Genomic DNA, 20365 nt, shown 5'->3' with positions numbered 1-20365 from the left:
ATCTGCAGTTTCTTGTGTCTCTAGTGCTTCCTTGCTCTTCCAATAGTGCTGTGGGATCTCTCACCCAAGAGAGCAGATGTGATCTCCATTTAATGTCGCATTCACATAGGAGCACCTCTGATGTGTAGCAGTGCTCCCCTGGAGAGTGGGGTTGGGTTTTGTTCTTGGTCTTTGGAATCATGTCCATTTGACTCAGGAGGTAAGGCTGCAGCCAACTGAGCAATGGCTGGTGCTTAATCCCAGTGAAGTCCTATCCTGTGCTCAACCAACATGGTGACAAGGAAGGTGAACTACCTTCCCCTTCCCTTGGATGTTTGCAGATTTTCTGCACACTTAGGTGAAAGGCAGCCTCAGGTAAAATCCTGTTATCCGTGGAGGAAGCAGGGCTTTTGGAGCCTGTGGTTGGATAAGTTAAGATGCAGCATAGGTCTATCTGGTGAGCGGTGGGTGATGAGGCAGACTGGCGTTTGCTGAGTCTGATCATGATGTGGGTGCTTGTAAGAAGTCATAGTTGGACTCTATCTCCAAGGCATGGGAAGGGAAAATGATATCAAATTTCCAGCTTCTGTTGCATTGGAGACACTGGGCTTGACTAAGACAGATGGTATAGTCAATTGTAGATCTGAGCATGAAAAGTGGACCTGTGCACGTGGGAATTTTACACGAGAGGGATCAAAAATGGAGCCAGAAAATGTTTCATCAATTCTTAAACATAAGCACTAAAGGACTGAGGAGCTCCACTGAGAGTGTGTTTCCTTGAGGTTTTAGAATTCGTGTATCCATAGGAGATTTACCAGGTTAATTCTTGGGATGAGAGGATTATCCTGTTGAGAGAGGCTAAACTGGTTGCATCTGTGCTCTTGGGAATTAGTAGAACGTGAGGCGATCTTATTCAAACATACAAGATCCTAAGGCAGCATGAGTGTTTAGATGTTGAGGTGTTTCCACTAATGGGAGATTCTTGAATGAAGGGACACAGTTTCAAGATAACAGGAGGTCACTTAAAACCGGTGTGCAGGAATTTTTTCTCGCAGAGGGTAGTGAATCCCTGGAATTCTCTGCTCCTGTGAATTGTGTTTCTTTTTGAGGTTTTCCATAACCTCAGGATGATCCAAAGCTCTTCACAACCAAAGAAGTGATAATGCAGTATAGGCACTATTGCAATGTTTTTATTATTCAGACTGCTGTTTTAATGATTAATTTTGCTCTAAATCATGCTTCAGACTAAGAACCAGAAGAAAGCTCGGGCAAATGCAATCCACCTCGCGCAGGAGGACTTTGCCAGCGTCCCTCATTCCTTTGTCTTCCACCGAGGTCAAGTTGGACGTAATGTGCTGCAGTTGATCACAGATATGAGGCGGGTGATGGAGCCTTACACTGCCCGCTCGCTGACGGTGAGTCTTATCCTGCAATGTCTTGTAATTTAGAAACTTCCATGAGAAGCAACTAGCTACAAGCATGTGAATGGGTAAGAGCATAGGAAATAGGAGACAAGGTAGGCCATGTAAAACAAAATCATGGATGTTCCTTGACCTTGTTCACTTTCCTGTCTGATTAAGTAGGTGTCCAGAAATCAGAAGTGACCTTCTTAGGCCTATGGATTCACCTGCAGAGGAATTTCCTCATTGAACCAAACTATTAACTCCATTTCATTCTCCACAAATGCTGTCTAACCTTCTGAACATTTCTAGCACTCTTTGATTTTATTTCAGACTTCCAACATCTGCAGTTTTTTGCTTTCTGAATTTGTCTCCTGCTGACTCGGATTTAGCAATTATTTGTTTGCTTTATAAAACAAAAGTTTCATAAACAGGAATGAAGGGGAAAGGATTATAGAAAAAGTATGCTAACAACATTATGTGGATGGGCAGCAAAGTAACGGGACAAAAAGCTGACAAGTCCCCTGGATGTGACAGCTTGAACCCTCTGCTCTAAACGAAGTGGCTGACAGACAGCAGATGCATTGATTGTGGTTTTCCCAAAGATTCTGGATAGTGAATTGGAAAGCTGCAAATGTAACATCACTACTCAAGGAGGGAACTTTAGAACAGTTAAAAACACGATGATGCTGGAGGAACTCAGCAGGTCAGGCAGCATCCGTGGAGAAAAGCAGGCGGTCAACGTTTCGGGCCAGGACTGACCCAAAACATTGATCGCCTGCTTTTCTCCACGGATGCTGCCTGGCCTGCTGAGTTCCTCCAGCATCATTGTGTTTTTCATCTAGATTCCAGCATCTGTAGACCTTTGCTTCTCCTGTAGAATGGTTAGCCTCATGTCTGTCACTGGAAAGATGCAAGAATCCATTATTGTGGAAGTGGTAACAAGACACTTAGAAAATCATCAGGTGATTAGGCAATGTGGTTTTGTGAAGGGGCAATTACATTTGATGGATTTATTAACATTCTTTGAGGATGGCACAGGTAGAGTGGATAATGGAAAACTAACGGATGTGATGTGGATGGATTTCCAAAAGGCATTTGATCCCACGTAGATAGTTACCACACAAGATAAGGGACCACGGTGTTGAAGGTAATATGTTAGCGTAGATTGAGAATTGATCCCACGTAGATAGTTACCACACAAGATAAGGGACCACGGTGTTGAAGGTAATATGTTAGCGTAGATTGAGAGGATTGGTTAACTTACAGAAAGCAAAGAGTAAGATGGGATGGGTCATCTGCTCACTAACTAGTGAGTGCCACTGGAATCGGTGCGGAGGTCTCAACTATTTACAGTCCATAATGGGAAATAAACAGCTTGATCGCCAGCCAAAAACTGATGTGTTAAGCGTGGATGGGCACAGACTTGTCCAAATGGGTTGCTGAGAGGTCGTTAGCCTGGATGGTGACATCAGATTGGTCATCTATAATCTGACCATGAAACAAGCTGGCTAAGTAGATCAAAGAGAGGTGTGGCCTGACATCGCTGGAACAGGAGACATTCATCCAACTTGGCCAGAAGTGACGGAGAGATCGGAGAAAGGCGAAACAGATCAGTGGATTTCAGCATGAAGTAAATGGGAAGACTTTGTTACCAGGATCTGCTGGTCACAATAGAAAGTCAGTCACGCCCTTGTCCTTGTTCCACCGTTCAGTTAGATCATGGATGTTCAGTATCTTGACTCTGATTATTGCCTCAGCACCATAACATTGATGAGGTCTTGTGATGAGTGGGTGAAAATTTCATTTGATGTCCTCTGGAGCCATGTGGTGGGGGCAACAGCTGACTATCTCCTTCCGCCAGGTTTGGCAAGTGACTGCAGAGAAGATTTAAGCAGTGTACCACATTGAAAGTACAGGTGATCACAGGTCTGTAAGTGATGATGTGGATCACATAAGTATCTGATCAGCTTATTAAAATGGGAGATATCACTGAAAGAAAACATTAATGCTGGTGTTCCTCCAGTAACGATGGTGTTACGAGGCAACTCGGACTCAGTTTCTTAATAAAATCATTTTTCAGGTGCGGAAGAAGAACTTGCTGAAAGATTTTGTCTCGGTGGCTGGACCGCTTGGGGTGACGCACTTCTTAATTTTTACAAAATCACCGACAAGTGTAAACTTTGTAAGTAGGTGAAGCTCAGTCCCTTTTGCAAATGTTATGCCTGTTCTTCCTCTCAACAGGAAAGTGACCTGACACTAGTCCACTGGAGAGGTGGGCTTGTGAAGGTTTCGACAGTTTGTGGTGAACCTCTTCTTTCTGCCCAATGCCCGAGTAGTTCCACCTGCCTTCTCCCCTTGGCGTCAAACAGCACTGCAGATTGCAGTGAGTTCACCCCAATTGCTTTTACATACTTGGCATCCAGTCGCAAAACCAGATTAACAGAAGCCTCGGAAACAAGTTGTCTCGCGTCCCTCTAGGGCTCGGTTTGTTGCCAGGATTGGGGGAAGGTTTTACTGATAAAGGTGCAGCATTATTTTCAGATCACTCACTTGTATTTTCTTTCTTCTCCACCCCTCTCAGAAATTAGCTCGTTTACCAAGAGGCCCCACACTGACTTTCAGAGTTCGCCAGGTAAGTGTGTCCTGTTTTGTTGTATGCTCAGAGTTTCCCTTGGGTGATCGCTGTAGGTAGCGATCTTGGACTCCCACAGATCAGACATCGGTGGCTGATGTCTGATTGCCCCAACAGATAAATCAGAACTCAATGCATCTAATGTACATCAATAAATGAATCAAAATTTTAAAAAGCTGCAGATACTGAAAATGTGATTTTAAAAACAACAGAAAATGCTGGAAATATTCAGCAGATTGGGCAGAATCTCTAGCAAGAGAAATAGAGTTATGATGTTTCAGGTTGAAGGCCTTTCATCAGAACACACTATACTTCTTTCCCAGTTCTGAAGAAGGGTGTTCAATCTGAAACATTAACTCTGCTTCTCTCGCCACAGATGCTGCTTGACTTACGGAGCGTTTCTAGCATCATGTGCTCTTATTTCGTGACTGAATGGTCAGATTGCTTGGAACCAGAGAATGCACTGTGGAAAGGCAGTCAGTTTCTTGAAGCCAAAATGATAGAGATTAGTTACAATTAAGTATCTCCCGGGATACCAAAAGCTTGAATCCAAATCCCTCAGTCCAGTAGATCCAGAAGAATGTTATGCCAATATTAATCGTGTTGTGTTCTGGTATTGGCCCTACTTGTGTTCCGTTACTTAATCCCACTGATTGTTTCTGGCCTGTGTTTAGTCCTTTCTGTGGGCTGACATGATAGCTGCTCAGTTGCCAGGTTTCTTGCTGCTGGAATGGAAGGTAATTGGTTTGATAGGAGTGAAGAAACAATTAGGGGAGCTTGCGGAAAGACAAGGATTTGAGGGACCTGATGGCAGGGTAGACTTGGGGTTACTCCTCAAACAGGGACTGCATCGTTGGCACGAGTGATGGAGCGTCCTTTCCTAAGTTTTCAGATTTGATTCCCACTCCAATCTCTGCCCATATTCCAGTGTGGTGTCCATGAGCCTTATTTTCCTCTGCTGCTGGCCCAGGTGAATATTGAAGATACAGTAGGAGTCTATCACATGGAGTCAGGCACCCCCATCCCAACCCAATCCACAAACCAATCTCAGGGCCCAGAAATAGCACGTGTAACCCTTCCAACTCCCTGCCCCACTCTGGGACTATCCCTTTCCTCCCTTGTACCCTGTGTCCCTCCCTGCCCCCACTCCTCTGACCACACCTGTCCCTCTTACTTCCCCCTCCATCTTGCTTTTCTCCCTGGGCCCACACCATACTACAGCCACCCCTCTCTGCTCCATCTCTCTGGTTCCACTCCCATCTCCGTGGGCTACATCTGCCTCTTCCCCTGCCTCCCTCTCATCCTCCCACAGCTGCCAAATCTGAAAACTTAGGAAAAGCCACTCCATCGCTTGTGTCAATGATGCAGTCCTGTCTGAGGATTAACCCCACGTCCACCCTATCATCAGGTCCCTCAAACCATTGTCTTTCCACAAGCTCCTCTGATTGTTTCTTCATTCCTTTTGGCCTTCCTGGAACATCATTTTGCACCCACATGAGTAACTCCCACCTCTAAAGAACATGAGAAATAGCTGTTGGCTGGCACTGCCATTCACCAAATGGGTCCACAATGATTCTTTATCTTAATTCCACTCTCCTGCCCAATCCCCATATCCTCTCATGCCCTCAAGTGTCCAAAAACCTACTGCTCTCAACCCTCAGTACACTCTGCAACTGAGCATGCATTGCCAGCTGGGGTAGAGTATCCCAAAAATTCATAACTTCCCCCTGAGGGTTTAACCGATCTTACGATAAGGTGGGCTCTTGACCTCATAATCTATCTCAGCACCTTATTGTCTGCTGCACTGCACCTTCTCTGTAACTGTAACACTTTATCCTGCATAGTTATTGTTTTCCCTTGCACTGTCTCAATATGCTGTTGTAATGAAATGGTCTGTATGGATGGCATGCAAGACACAATTTTTCACTGTACCTCAGTACACGTGACAGTGATAGACCAATTTACCATGGTGAGCGGTTTTCCCAGATTCATCCTGTCCTTGTGATTCCCAGTATTCCTTGATGAAGGATGTCGTCTCGTCGCTGAAGAGGCACCGGATGCACGAGAGCCAGTTTACCCATCACCCTCTGCTGGTGCTGAGCAACTTTGCAAAGGCTGGCATGCACATCAAGCTGATGGCCACCATGTTCCAGAACTTGTTCCCAACAATAAATGTCTATAAGGTAGGAGGTTGCAGAAGGGGTTGAAGTGGGGCCAGGGCTGGTTATTAGGCGGGCGGGTGATGGAATTGTGATTGGCTTTGTGAAGTGATGTTTGGATCAGAGAGTGTCCTTTTCGAGAGAGAGAGAGAGAAGAGTGACAATCAGAGTTGCATCCTCCAACGCCCACTCGCCAGTCCCGACTTCTTTTGTTGTACCATTGGTGAACGTGTTTTCAGCTGGCAAGGCCCTTTGGAATTCCCTTCCTAAAACCTGTCCCTTCTTCCTTTCTTTAAGATGCTCCTTAAAACTAATGGAGTCCCAGCAAAGGAGTTGAGACTCCAGGTGGGCTAAAAATTGATGGAGGACAACTAGAAAACTGCATCTAAAAGTGGATTAAGTCATCTGGGCAAAGTGGTAGATCAGCAGTGGTGGACATTTAGGAAGACATTTCCTAGATCCCAGTGGAGGTATACTCCAGTGAGGAAGAAAGGATGAAGCATCCACGGCTGACCAAGGAAGTTAAGGGTGGAATTAAATTGAAAGAAAAGGCATTTGGTTTTATGAGGATTAGTAAAAGCCCAGAGGATTGGGAGATATTTAGAAACCAGCAAAGGATGACAAATTATAAAGAAAGAGAAGATAAAGTATGAGAGTAAACTAACAAATAATATGAAAACAGGAGAAGAAATTCTACAAAGAATAAAGTCAATGTTTGAGCCTTGGAGGGTGTGCCTGGGGAATTAAAAATGAGATATGGAGAAATGAATTCAAATGAATTATTTTGTAACTTCTCAGTAAAGACATTAAGAACATCCTTATGATAATAGCTAGAAAAAAAGTATTAGTTAAAACTAATGGCTGTGCAGGCTGCCAAGTCTCCCAGACGTGACAGCCCACATCCTAGGATGTTAAAGGAAGTGGCTTCAGAGTGGGTGCATTAGTTGTAATTGACTAAAATTTCCTCCATTGTGGAGAGGTCCCAGAGATTGGGAAACTGAAGCTGTAAGGGGACTATTCAAGAAAGGAGGCAGATAGAAAGTAGGAAATTATAGCCAGTTAGCCCAGAATGCTAGAAGCTGTCATTGATGAGGTACCGACAGTTCTGCTATAATGTGTGTTTCCATAATGTGAATTGGTTATAATGTGATTGATGGATTAGGGCTATAACCATTGCAGTCCGCATTATAGCAGAACGCTAATTCATATAATGCGGACTGCAATGGTTATAGCGCGATTAGAAAAAACCTGTTTAAACCTGAGCTTTGAAGGCAGCTACAGCCTGTTCTGCTATGACGTGACTTTCTATAACGTGAGGTTTCTTAGGAACATAGCTATCGTGTAATGGCAGGACGTTTACAAAATTATGAGGATCAAGCAGATGCAACATGAGGGTTTTTGAAAGGAAAACTGTTTGACAAATTTGCAAGAGTTCTTTGACAATGTAACAAAGAATATACTAGTAGATGTGGTGTATTTAGATTATCAGAAGATATTTGATACGGTGCTGCATAGAAGGTTAGAGGATAAGAGCACATGTGGTTGTGGTTAGTATTTTGGTTTAGATGTGGGGACTGGCTAAAGTGAATGTAAGTCCCTTGGAAGATGAGAAGGGGCAATTAATATTGGGTAATGTGGAAATTGCCAAGGCTTTGAATGACTATTTTGTGTTGGTCTTCACAGTTGAGGACATGTCTAATGTGCCAAAGAGAGATGTTATGGATGTGATGGGAGGTGAGGACCTCGATACAATCGCTATCACTAAAGAGGTAGTGCTGAGCAAACTAGTGGGCCTAAAGGTAGACAAGTCGCCTGATCCTGATGGGATGCATCCCAGGGTACTGAAAGAAATGGCAGAAGTTATAGTAGAGGCGTTTGTGATAACTTACCAAAATTCTCTGGACTCTGGGCACGTCCCGGTGGATTGAAAGACAGCGAACGTCATGCCACTGTTTTGAAAAAAAGGATGTAGGCAAAAGGGGGGTAACTATAGGTCAGTTAGCTTAACTTCTGTAGTCGGGAAAATGCTTGAGGCTATCATTAAGAAAGAAATATTGAGACATTTGGATAGAAGTGGTGCCATCAGGCAGACACAACATGAAGGGCAGGTCCTGTTTGACAAACTTACTCGAGTTCTTTGCGGATATAACGAGTGCATTGGATAGAGGGGAGCAGGTGGATGCTATATACTTGGATTTCCAGAAGGTGTTCAATAAGGTGCCACATTGTAAAAACTTATCCATACGATAAGGATGCATTGAATTGGAGTAATGTATTAGCATGGATAGAGGATTGGTTAACCAACAAAAGGCAGAGAGTTAGGATAAATGGGTGTTTCTCAGGTTGGCAATCAGTGGTGAGTGGGGTGCTGCAGGGGTCAGTGCTGGGCCGCAACTGTTCAATATATACATTAACGATTTGGAAGAGGGGACTGAGTGCAGCGTATCTAAGTTTGCTTTGACACCAAGTTGAGTGGAAAAGCAAATTGTGCAGAGGATGCGGAGAGTCTGCAGAGAGATATAGATAGGCTAAGTGAGTGGACAAGGGTCTGGCAGATGGAGTACAATGTTGGTAAATGTGAGGTCATCCACTTTTGGGGGGGAAAAAATATAACATCAGATTATTATTTAAATTGTGAAACATTGCGCCATGCTTTTGTGGAGAGGGACTTGGGAGTGCTTGTGCATGAATTGCAAAAGATTGGTTTGCAGGTGCAACAGGTTATCAAGAAAACAAATGGATGTTTGACCTTCATTGCTAGAGGAGTTGAATTTAAGACCAGGGAGGTTATAAATGACCTGGATGAGGAAGTGGAGGGGTGGGTTAGTAAGTTTGCGGATGACACGAAGGTTGGGGGTGTTGTGGATAGTTTGGAGGGCTGTCAGAGGTTACAGAGGGATATAGATAGGATGCAAAGTTGGGCTGAGAAGTGGCAGATGTAGTTCAACCCAGATAAGTGTGAAGTGGTTCATTTTGGTAGGTCAAATATGTTGGTGGAATATAGTCTTAATGGTAGGACTCTTGGCAGTGTGGAGAATCAGAGGAATCTTGGGTCCGAGTCCATAGGACACTCAAAGCGGCGGCGCAGGTTGACTCTGTGGTTAAGAAGGCATATGGTGTATTGTCCATCAATCGGGGAATTGAACTTAGGAGCCGGGAGGTATTGTTGCAGCTATATAGGTCCCTGGTCAGACCCCACTTGGAGTATTGTGCTCAGTTCTGGTCACCTCACTGCAGGAAAGATGTGGAAGCCATAGAGAGGGTGCAGAGGAGGTTTACAAGGATGCTGCCTGGAATGCGGAGCAAGCCTTATAAAAGCAGGTTGAGGGAACTTGGCCTTTTCTCCTTGGAGAGACGGAGGATGAGGGGGGACCTGATAGAGGTGTATAAGGTGATGAGAGGTATTGATAGGGTAGATTGTCAGAGGCTTTTCCTCAGGGCTGAATTGGTAGCCACAAGAAGACATGGGTTTAAGGTGCTGGGGAGTAGATATAGAGGAGATGTCAGGGGTAATTTTTTTACTCAGAGAGTGGTGAATGTGTGGAATGGGCTGCCGGAAACGGTGGTGGAGGCTGATACGATAGGGTCATTCAAGAGACTGTTAGATAGGTAATGGAGCTGAGTAAAATAGAGGGCTCTGGGTAAGCCTAGTAATTTCTAGGGTAGGGACGTGTTCGGCACAGCTTTGTGGGCTGAAGGGCCTGAATTGTGCTGTAATTGTTCTTTGTTCTATGTTCTAATGAGAGGGGATCTTATAGAAACATATAAAATTATGAAAGGGATAGTTGTTTCTGCTGGTAGGTGAGACTAGAACTAGGGGACATAGCGTCAGGATTCAGGGGAATAGATTTAGCATGGACATGAGGAGAGACTGCTTTTCCCAGAGAGTAGTGAACCTGTGGAATTCTCTGCCCAGGGAAGCAGTAGAGGCTGCCTCATTAAATATATTTAAGACACGTTAGATAGAATTTTGCATAGTACAGGAATTAAGGGTTATGGGGAAAAGGCAGGTAGGTGGTCCATGGCCAGATCAGCCATGATCTTATTGAATGGTGGAGCAGGTTCAACGGGCCAGTCAGCCTACACCTACTCCTTATTTCTTATGTTCTTATGGGTGATGTCTCACTGACAGAAAACACAATTGGCATAAATGTGTCAACTGGATTGGCGATAAGTAACTGGTTGGGTGACACAGAGACCAGTATTGGGGCCTCAACTGATTGTAACCTATATTAGTGACTGAGATGAAGGGACTGAATGTGTAAACATGCTATTTTTAATTATAAATTCAGCTGACCTATGGGCTGTTATAGTCTCTGCGATCTCAACTGCTAAGGCGTTTTTGACACCATTAAATTTCCACCCAGACGCCTTCAGTTCTCATGGATTCCTCTTCAGGGTGGCTGTGTGTTCTCTCTGTTGGGTCCCTGATGCTTCAAGGCACATGATTTGCCCAGGAGCAGCTGCACCATTAAACCAATCCCATACCTCACACTCATCCTGCACTTCATGTTCTCAATCACCATCTTCTTGGGTATCGTATGAATGTATCACTTGATCAACGTGAACCTTTTGACAACGTATCTCCCATTCCTTACGTCCAAGACATGTAAAGGCTCCCTTTTGCCACTTCTCCATGGTCTGGTGGGTGGAGTACTCTCACACTGGCCCCCCAGCTGAAACCATCTCTCTCAGCCTTGTAACTTCTGCCCCCTCTGGTGTTTCTTTTCCTCCACTTGCCTTCCCAGACTGGGCTGCACCAAACTTCCTGCTCAATGTTTCCTTCACTGTGCAGATTGTCAGCTTCCCCTTCAGATGCTGGGTGGTAAGGGGACATTAAGGTATGTTGGATTCCATCAGAACAAAGGCATGCAACGCACCGTTCCAACCTTCTCTCAGGCCTGTGATCAGAAGCCACTTCCTCAGGGAGGCTGTTGGTTGCAAAAACTCATCTCAAAGCTTCCATGATCTGATCTGTTGAGATGCATGATTCTGGTAAGACAAATAGTGTAAACAGCAGGGACCTTAAGATGTACAAATTGCATTCCCTGTTCTTTGAGGTATTAGGTGACCTCAGCCAGATGACCTCCCTCTGCAGGGGACACATCCTCAGCTAGCCAAGGGAAGTAGGTAACCGAGACCGATGCAGTAGGATGCTGTCTTGTATGAATGGCTGAGTCTGACAGGAGCAGGTTTTGTTTCTGCTGTGCTCGGGCTGCATGCTGTCCCAACCCAGCTGTGGGGCAAGCTATTTGGACCACGCCCTCCTACAGCAGCACTGGAACAGGCCCTTTGGCCCACGATGTCTGTGCTGAGCACGGTTGGATTAAACTAAATCTCTTCTGCTGGCATGTGATCCATATCCCTCCATTCCCTGCATATTTATGTGTCTATCAAAAAGCCTCTTAAGTGCCACTTTTGTATCCGCTTCCAGCACTACCCCTGGCAGCCCATTCCAGGCACCCACCACTCTCTGTGTGTAAAACAAAAACATGCCCCGCACATCTTTAACCTTTCTCCCTCTCACCTTAAGTGCATGCCCTCTAGTATTTGACATTTTGACCCTGGGAAAAAGGTTCTGAATGTCTACCCTATCTACACTTCTCATAATCTTATAAACTTCTATCAGGTCTCCCCTCAACCTCCGACACTCCAGAGAAAACAAACCAGGTTTGCCCAACCTTATAGGCAACATCCTGGTTAAACCTCTTGTGCACCCTTTCCAAAGCCTCCACATCCTTCCTGTAATGCAGTGACCAGAATTGCACACAATACTTTCTATGTTTGTTGTTGCCATGTCTTTTATGCTGTTCTTCTGTCTCCACTTACAGGTTGGCCTAAACACCATTAAGCGCTGTGTCCTGGTAAACTATAACACCACCACTCAACTGATTGAAGTCCGGCACTAGTAAGTGAGAGCTCGGCTTCCAGACTCAGAACCACAGCCTGCATATTGTTTGCAAGTTATGAATAGGTAGGGGCAGCATTCTCCCCCAGAGTTGGGGGCTCAACACACAGCCCCAGAGCAAATCAGCCTCTCTATGATCCCAGTGAGGCTGGAGAAGAATAAGTGATCGGTGGGGTGAGGGAGGAAGTCAGCGATTCAGAGTTGTTGGGAGTGGCAGTGTCAAGGTTGTTGGGAATTTGATAATCCTGGGGGGGAGTGGGTGGGGGAATCGTAAAATGATGATAAGGCAGGGTAGAATAGACCCTGGAAGACTCCACTGATTTGGAGCCCTCTCCCTCGCAGCTCCCAATTAATGGGAACAGTTTGGGGATGAGCATACCTCTGGGGAAATTTGGAAAACCCCTTGACTCCACCCTCCTGTAGAGCGAGACTGAGGGTGTGGGAGGGGCCACCAAACCTCTCACCACTGGCCTGGAGCTTTGGTGAGTCAGGGTGTCCGGAAACCAAGGACAGGTAAATGGAGTCATGCTACAGGTCACTCCTAATGGAAGAGTGGGTAGAGGGGCTGAATGGCCTCCTACTGTCCCTGTGTAACAGGCTCAAGGGGCTGAATGGCCTCCTGCTGTCCCTGTGTACAACTGAAGGAATAACTAGAGTCTCCTCTGCAGCTCCATCAAGGTGGTTCCTGCTGGGATGAGCCGCGGTGTGAAGAAACTGCTGCAGGAAAAGTTCCCCAACATGAGCAAGTTTGAAGACATCAGCGAGCTGCTGGTGAAGTAAGTCTTGCCTTTGCATTCCAACACCATGTATCTAAGGGCACTGGCCGTTATAGGGTGATAGAGTAATACAGCACGGAAACAGGCCCTTCGGCCCAACTCGTCCATGCCAACCAAGATGCCTGTCTAAGCTTATCCCATTTGCCTGTGTTTGGCCTGTATCCCTCTAAACCTTTCCTATCCATGTACCTATCCAAGTGTTTTTGAAATACTGGTATTGTACCCGCCTCTACCACTTCCTCTGGCAGCTCGTTCCATATACGCACCACCTTCTGCATGAAGAAGTTGCCCCTGAGGTGCCTTTTAAATCTTTCCCCTATCATCTTAAACTTATGCCCTCTAGTTTTTGATTACCCAACCTTGGGACAAAGACTGGGTGTATTCACCCTGTCCATGCCCCTCATAATTTTATACACCTCTGTAAGATCATCGCTTAGTCTCCTACGCTCCAAGGAATAAAGTCCTAGCCTGCCTGACCTCTCCCTTTCACTAAGGCCCTCGAGCCCTGGCAACCTTCTGGTAAGTCTTCTTTATAGTCTTTCCAGCTTAATGATGTCTTTCCTATAACAAGGTGACCACAACAGTACTTCAGGTGCAGCCTCACCAACGTCTAGTACATCTGCAACATAGTGTTCCAACTCCTCAACTCCTGTACTCAGTGCCCTGACTGATGAAGGCCAGCATGCGAAAAGCCCCCTTCACCACCCCATCTACCTGTGACGCCTGTCTGTAAGGAGTTTGTACGTTCTCCCCATGTCTGCGTGGGTTTCCTCTGGGTGCTCCGGTTTCCTTCCACTTTCCAAAGACGTACCAAAGGGTTAGGAAGTTATGGGCATGCTACGATTGCGCCGGAAGCGTGGCAACGCTTGCAGGCTGCCCCCAGAACACTCTATGCAAAAGATTGATTTCACTGTGTGTTTCAATGTACATGTGATTAATAAAGATATCTTACAGCTAGGTCCCTCTGTTCTACAACACTCCCCAGGGCCCTACCATTCTCTGTGAAAGTCCTACCGTCATTTGTCTTCCCAAAATGCACTTACCTGAATTGAATGCCATTTGCTGTTCCTCAGCCCACTTCCCCAGCTGACCAAGATCCCCCTGCAGTTTTTGATAACCTTCACTGTCTATGACACCACCTCTTTCAGTGTCATCTGTTGTTGACAGCGTGGATCCCAACACTTTCAGTGTTTAGTCACTTTTAGCCCCGAGAGGGTGAAGGAGACAGCAGTGGGGTAATGGTCCATGGACAGGGAGACGGTGATCGTGTGCAGGAGCCATCATATGGGACCAGGACCAGTGACAGGGTGTTGCTGTATGAGGGCTCAGAGTCCGGGGACTTTGTTTCATTGAAGGGAGGAAATATTTAGGCGTCACTCCCCGCGGGAGCCCGGCGGCGTCACTCCCTGTGGGATCATGCTGCCCGGCGGTGCACCCCCTGTGAAAGCAGCAGCAGGGAGTGTTTGCAGTGACAGTAACTTCACACCATGGGGAGAGATTGATGGGGGTGCATCTCTCTGCCAATGGTGAAGCAGTGACTGTGGGCTTCACTGGCAGGGGTTCAGAGTTACTGGGTGTGTCGTTCTGTTGGTTGTGGGGACTGAAACTGGAATTTAAGGAAGCTGATTGATTATGGGTTAATTATCCAAGGAGATACTTGTGAAGAATGACTGAGGTGGCATCCATGTGGATGTGGTGACTGATGGGGGTGAGATGGTTGAGACAGTTACTGGATTTGTTGCTTTAGTCAGTGAGTGTAACAGCATCGTGCTGTCGTCTCTCAGTCTGCATCTGGGTGGTTTACACGGTCACTGACTTGTGTTCCTTAACTGTAGGTGTTGCTTGGATTGAATGTTGCCTGAGCTTTTTAACTTTGCATTTCACATATTCTCATAAAACCATGAACAAATTTACTATGAGATATTGCCACATCCTTCCAACCACAGAGTGGAGCTGTTTCCTTATTTCATTCGTTATCTGCAACAAGCTGCCAGAGGAAGTGGTAGAGGCAAATGGAATTACAACATTTAAAAGGCAGTTGGGCAGGTACTGGGATAGGAAAGGCATCGGGGAATGTGACCTAAAGCAGACAAGTGGATTAGTGTCGATAAGCAAATCAGTCGTTACAGACAAGGTGGGCTGGAAGGGCCCATCTCTGTGCTGTATGATTATATAATTCAACTCTGTCATACTCACCTAGTTGTCTTATTATGTCATATATACTTCCTGTGCGTTTATAAAGTGAGGCTTGGATGCAGGCTCGCTTGCTTGCAGCTTCTTGTTTGTGCTTTGTTAATCAGCGTACTTATTTTTATTCTGCACACGGTCTTGTACTCACTTACAGTTAAATATCAGAATGCTATCTTCCCCAATGCACACGTTATGCATAATAATATATCAGGATGCCCTCACTCTCACACATTCCCTAGTAATAAAATTGAGACATATATAGTAATATACCAGGATGTGGTCAACGTCTCGCACTCTGTCTCCCCAGTCATCCTTCCCGCTCATTAATGCAGTGATTCTGGGTCATTTTTTTGCATCTGTTTGCAGAGGAGCCAATCTATCTGAAAGTGAGGCTGAGCAGGACGGAGACCACAACATAACTGAGCTACCGCAGCATTATGCAGGCCGTGGGAACTTCAAGGCTCAGCAGAGTGCGATTCGCCTCACAGAGGTCAGTAGATTTTGTATAATAAACAATCTGCTGAAAGAACCTGACGGGTCGAGCAGCACCTGCGAGAGGAAAGGAATTGTCGACGTTTTGGCTTGAAACCCTGCATTAGGACCAAAGCTTATTGTCTCTTGTGTCTCCAGGTTTGGCGCAACCCTGGCAGAGCTCAATCAGCTCTGGTGTCAGTGGTCTGCTCATACACAGCAGGTTGGAGCCCCTCTCATTCCGCTGTTGAATAGATGCACTGCTGACGTGGGTATGAAGACTGACAAATTGTTTAGGGACAGATTCCAGACTGTACTGTTGTAATACATGTCCTCTGGATCAGTAAGGGAATAAGGCCCAGGGTTATTAGAATACTATCCCCACTGCCTCTCCCCATCAACACACCATTACCCCAGCTGTGAGAGGAGATCTCCCTTCAACAAAATTGTATAACGATTTTCTAAATATTGAATTCAGCATTTCCCCAAGTGCAGATGTCAAACCAACCTGCCTAGAGTTTTGTGCTTTCTGTGACTCTTTCCAATTGATGTATTACATTTGCAGTTTTCTAGTCTGCTGAGACCTTTCCAGGGTTTAGGGAATTTTGGAACATCACAACCAATGCATTCGCTGTCTGTGCAGCCACTTCTTTGAAGATGGTAGAGTGCAGGCTATCAGGTCCAGGTGACTTCCGGCCTTTAGTTTGGCCATGTACCTGTAGGCTCCCCCATCCCTTTTGTTCCAAGCTCTTTTATTGCTGGGTTGCTTTTAATGTTGTCCAATCTACAGACAAAATATTTATTCAAAGTGACTTCCATTTCCTCATTTTCTATTGTAAATTTCCCAGTCTTATCCTCTAACAAGACCATTGTTTGCTACTTGCTTCCTTGTTATATACTAACAGAAACTATTCCCGTCTGTGTTTATATTACTTAATGGCTCGTAATCTGTTTTCTTCCTTTTTTTTGTTCTCTTTTGCTAATTTCTAAAATTCTCCCAGTTTTCTAGCTTGCTGCTAATCGTCATAACGTTGTTTGACTTTCCTTCCGATGTGATTACATCCTTATTTTAGCCAGGGATGGTTCATCCTCGTGTTGAAAATTATGAAATATCTCCTTAAATGTCTGCAACATCTTACCTTTTAATCTGTTTTCCCAGTCCACATTTTCCAACTTTATCTTCATACCCTTGTACACACTCAGATAATCTGCCATCCGACTATTTGCAAATCCCATCTGGCTCACACGGTGATGTTGGCTGCTCCCTTTCCATTGACCGGGGTTCCCATTCCTGTGCTCCCTTTCTACTTCCATGGCCCTAGTTTGCATGTTCCCTTTCAATTTCCCTGGAAAGATGAGGGTCGGTTAGGGGTAGTCAGCACGGCTGTGCGTGGACGATCATGTCCTACGAACTTGGTTGAGTTTTTTAATGATGTGACCAAGCAAGTCGATGAGGGCAGCGCAGAGGACGTGGTTTATATGGACTTCAGTAAGGCCTTTGATAAGGATCCACATGGTAGGCTGCTCTGAAAGGTTAGATCACATGGAGAGCTGGCTAATTGATTACACAATTAGCTTGATGGTAGGAAGCAGAAGGTGATGGTAGAAGATTGTTTCTTGGACTGGACTAGTGGTGTGCCTCAGGGGTCGGTGCTTGGCTCAATGTTGTTTGTCATCTATATCAACAATTTGGATAAGAATGTACAAGGCATGGTTAGTAAGTTTGGAGATGACATTAATGTAGCTGGTATAGTGGACAATGAAGAAGGTTATCAAAAATTACAGGGGGATCTTGATCAGCTGGGTAAGTGGGCCAAGGAATGGCAAATGGAGTTTAATTCAGATGAGTGCGAGGTGTTGTATTTTGGAAAGTCAAATCAAAGTAGGATTTTCACAGTGAATGGCAGGGCCCTGGCGAGTGTTGTAGAACAGAGGGACCTTGGAGTACAAGTACATAGTTCCCTGAAAGTGGAGTCACAGGTAGATGGAGTGGTGAAGAAGGCTTTTGGCACACTGGCCTTCATAAGTCAGGGCATTGAGTACAGGAGTTAGGAGGTCATGATGCAGTTGTACAGGACACTGGTGAGGCCGCACTTGGAGTATTGTGTTCAGTTTTCGTTGCCTTGCTATAGGAAAGATGTTATTAAACTGGAAAGAGTGCAGAAATGATTTACAAGGATGTTGGCGGGACTTGAGGCATTGAGTTATAGGGAGAGGTTGCACAGGCTAGGACTTTATTCCTTAGAGCATAGGAAACTGAGGGGTGCTCTTACAGAGGTGTGTAAAATCATGAGGGGCATAGATACGGTGAATGCAGTCTTTTTCCCAGGGTTGGGGAATCAAGAACTAGAGGGCATAGGTTTAAAGTGAGAGAGGAAAGATTGAATGGAAACTTGAGGGACAAATATTTTACACAAAGGATGGTATCTGTAGGGAATGAGCTGCCAGAGGAAGTGGTTGAGGCCAGTATATGGATTGGAAAAGTCTAGAAGGTTATGGGCCAAATGCTGGCAAATGGGACTAGCTTGGACAGGCATCTTGGTTGGCTTGGGCCAGTCAGGCCAAAGGGCTCATTTCTGTGCTGTATAACTCTATGACTCTATGATTCACTGGAAAATTATTCTCAACCTGTTTAACATTTTTTTAAAATGAATTAAAGGAGTGTCGAGATCTTAATAGAAATAACATCCAGTAGTCTGGAAAATCTGTCAGTCCGCCCCCTCCATAATCCTGAACATGCTGGATTATCGGAGTTTTACCTGAAACTAGTGTCTTAAATTTAAGTTTCTTCTCTCAAGCAGAATGTGAAATGTTATCATGTTAAAATTGTTCTTCCCCAGAGCATCCTTTACAATGAGACCATTAATTAATCCTGCCTTATTATACATGACCAGATTTAAAACAGCCTGCCACCGTTGCTTCCATAACATATTGTTCTGAGAAACTATCCCAAGTACAGTCCATGAATTCATCATCAAGGCAATCTTTGCATATTTGATTTGGCCAATCTATATGAAGATTAAAGTCGCCCACAATTATAGCTGTGCCTTTCTTTAAGATCCTCATTATTTCTTGATTTGTACTTTGTTCAACTGTGTTGGGAGTTTGAAGGCTGCTCCACTATTGACTCCCTTGTTATTTTTATATCCACTGAAAATGATTTTGCATCCTTATCTTCAGAGCCAAGATTTCTCACTACTTGTTTATCAACAAAGCCAACCTACCTTCTTTTCCTTTCTGTCTAACCTTCTGAAATGTCAAGTACCTCCTTCACAGGGTTGTCTCTGCAATAACTATCATACTCTTTCATTTCTGTTTGCCATCAACTTTTGGCCAACTGATTACACTTTGAGCCAAGAGAACAGACAAAATCCATGGTGAATGCTTAAAGGTTAGAAGGGATGGAGGTCCATTGTGACCTGCAGGGCCACATACAAAAATGATTAAAATGTCAGAGCTGCAAAAAATAATCTAAAAGGTTAATAAACTGTTGGCTGTAATATTCAGGAAAGATCCTTGCATTCTTATGTAGCAGTTTTCTGCAGTCTCAGAATTCAGGGACTCCACCTTGAGTACCCTGGTACCTCCCCAAGAAGTTTCAGTATGTGTGAAAGTCGACTCGCTCTGTAACAGATCAGACAGCAGCAGAACCAAAGAACATACGATTAATGCTTTATTAGTTTAACACTCACGGGAGTGAGGGGTACAGAGAAAGAGTAAACAGTGTAACTCGAGCTCTGTACTGATCCCACTCGGAGATCTGTGGTCACTGGCCCTACTCGTATACCCACTTCATGGGAAACCTTCGTGGGAAGTTGCACTTACTAAGGCAGTTGCGTACAGCAAGCTTTAGCAAAACAAGATAGTCTAAAAACTTCTTTCTTTCTCACCTGCACCTGGACATTTTTACAGCCATAACTATAGTCACCCCATGGTTGAGGCATTATCACACCATGGGAAGAATAGCTGCACACCATTAACCCTTACATTGCCAGTTGTCAACTCTTGCATTCCCAGCTATCTTTTACATGTGGAGATATTGCCACTAATCCCTGTGTGTCTGTGTGCCTCTTCTCGTAGATCGGCCCCCGCTTAACCCTGGAGTTGGTGAAGATTGAGGAAGGGATGTGTGATGGAGAAGTGATGTACCATTCGTTTGGTGAGTATCAGTGAAAGAACTGCACCCACCGCCCGTCATTGGGGATGGTGATGAGTGGGCTGGTCTGGCATCTCTGGAAAGGCCTCAAAAGGCTTACAGTAAAAGCAGGCAAATAAATAATGGTTGCTTCAGAAACCCCAGCTGTCAAGCTCAAAGTCCATTGAGAATAAATTGTATTTTCCATGGAAACATCTTAATATTTGGAAAATGGTAATGACTGTGTCTGATCCTTTATTCCAGTTGGAAAGTCAGAGGAGGAAGTCCAGCAGCTGCTTCAACGTAAAGAGAAGCGACAGAGACTGAAGGAGGAGAGAAAGAAAAGGCAAGAGGAAAATATTCGTCGCAAGAAGAAAGAGCGAGAGCAGCACAAGTAAGTGTGACAGCATGTAGACTGCTTCACCTACGCTCCCCTCCGCTCCTCGGGAGAGTGGGTTTGGTGCATTGTTGCCCAGTTCACTTTCCCTAGACTGATGGAAAGAGTGGATGCAGCCTGCTTCACCTGCTCCGGTCTCGTCTGGTGAGTCAGTGTGACTCTGCACAACAGAGCAATCCTATCGCCTGTCATTAGTGTGAACACACCCAGTCTCCACAATTACTGCTCAATCAATCCAGTTTCTCATGTTGGAAGGTCAATGACAGTCGAGATATCTAACTGTCTCCGCTCCCATTACCTGAAGGACAGTAACGT

At 45.1% G+C, this 20365-nt stretch overlaps 1 protein-coding gene across 1 annotated transcript in view; it reads left to right on the top strand.

Moving 5' to 3' along the window:
* The window catches only part of ppan (peter pan homolog), a 55069-nt gene that overhangs the window by 1460 nt on the left and 33244 nt on the right, over nt 1-20365 (top strand). Inside the window, exons 2-10 of the mRNA XM_052041842.1 lie at nt 1224-1394; nt 3463-3564; nt 3964-4014; nt 6027-6197; nt 12005-12081; nt 12750-12857; nt 15414-15537; nt 19599-19677; nt 19918-20047. Coding sequence (XP_051897802.1) covers nt 1224-1394; nt 3463-3564; nt 3964-4014; nt 6027-6197; nt 12005-12081; nt 12750-12857; nt 15414-15537; nt 19599-19677; nt 19918-20047 — 1013 coding nt within the window. The remainder of the gene's footprint in view (nt 1-1223; nt 1395-3462; nt 3565-3963; nt 4015-6026; nt 6198-12004; nt 12082-12749; nt 12858-15413; nt 15538-19598; nt 19678-19917; nt 20048-20365) is intronic.

This window comes from Pristis pectinata, chromosome 31 (genome assembly GCF_009764475.1).
Source record: "Pristis pectinata isolate sPriPec2 chromosome 31, sPriPec2.1.pri, whole genome shotgun sequence".
Classification (NCBI taxonomy): domain Eukaryota; kingdom Metazoa; phylum Chordata; class Chondrichthyes; order Rhinopristiformes; family Pristidae; genus Pristis; species Pristis pectinata.
Note: the sequence above shows the minus strand (reverse complement) of the source record. Positions and strands in the feature narration are given on the sequence as shown.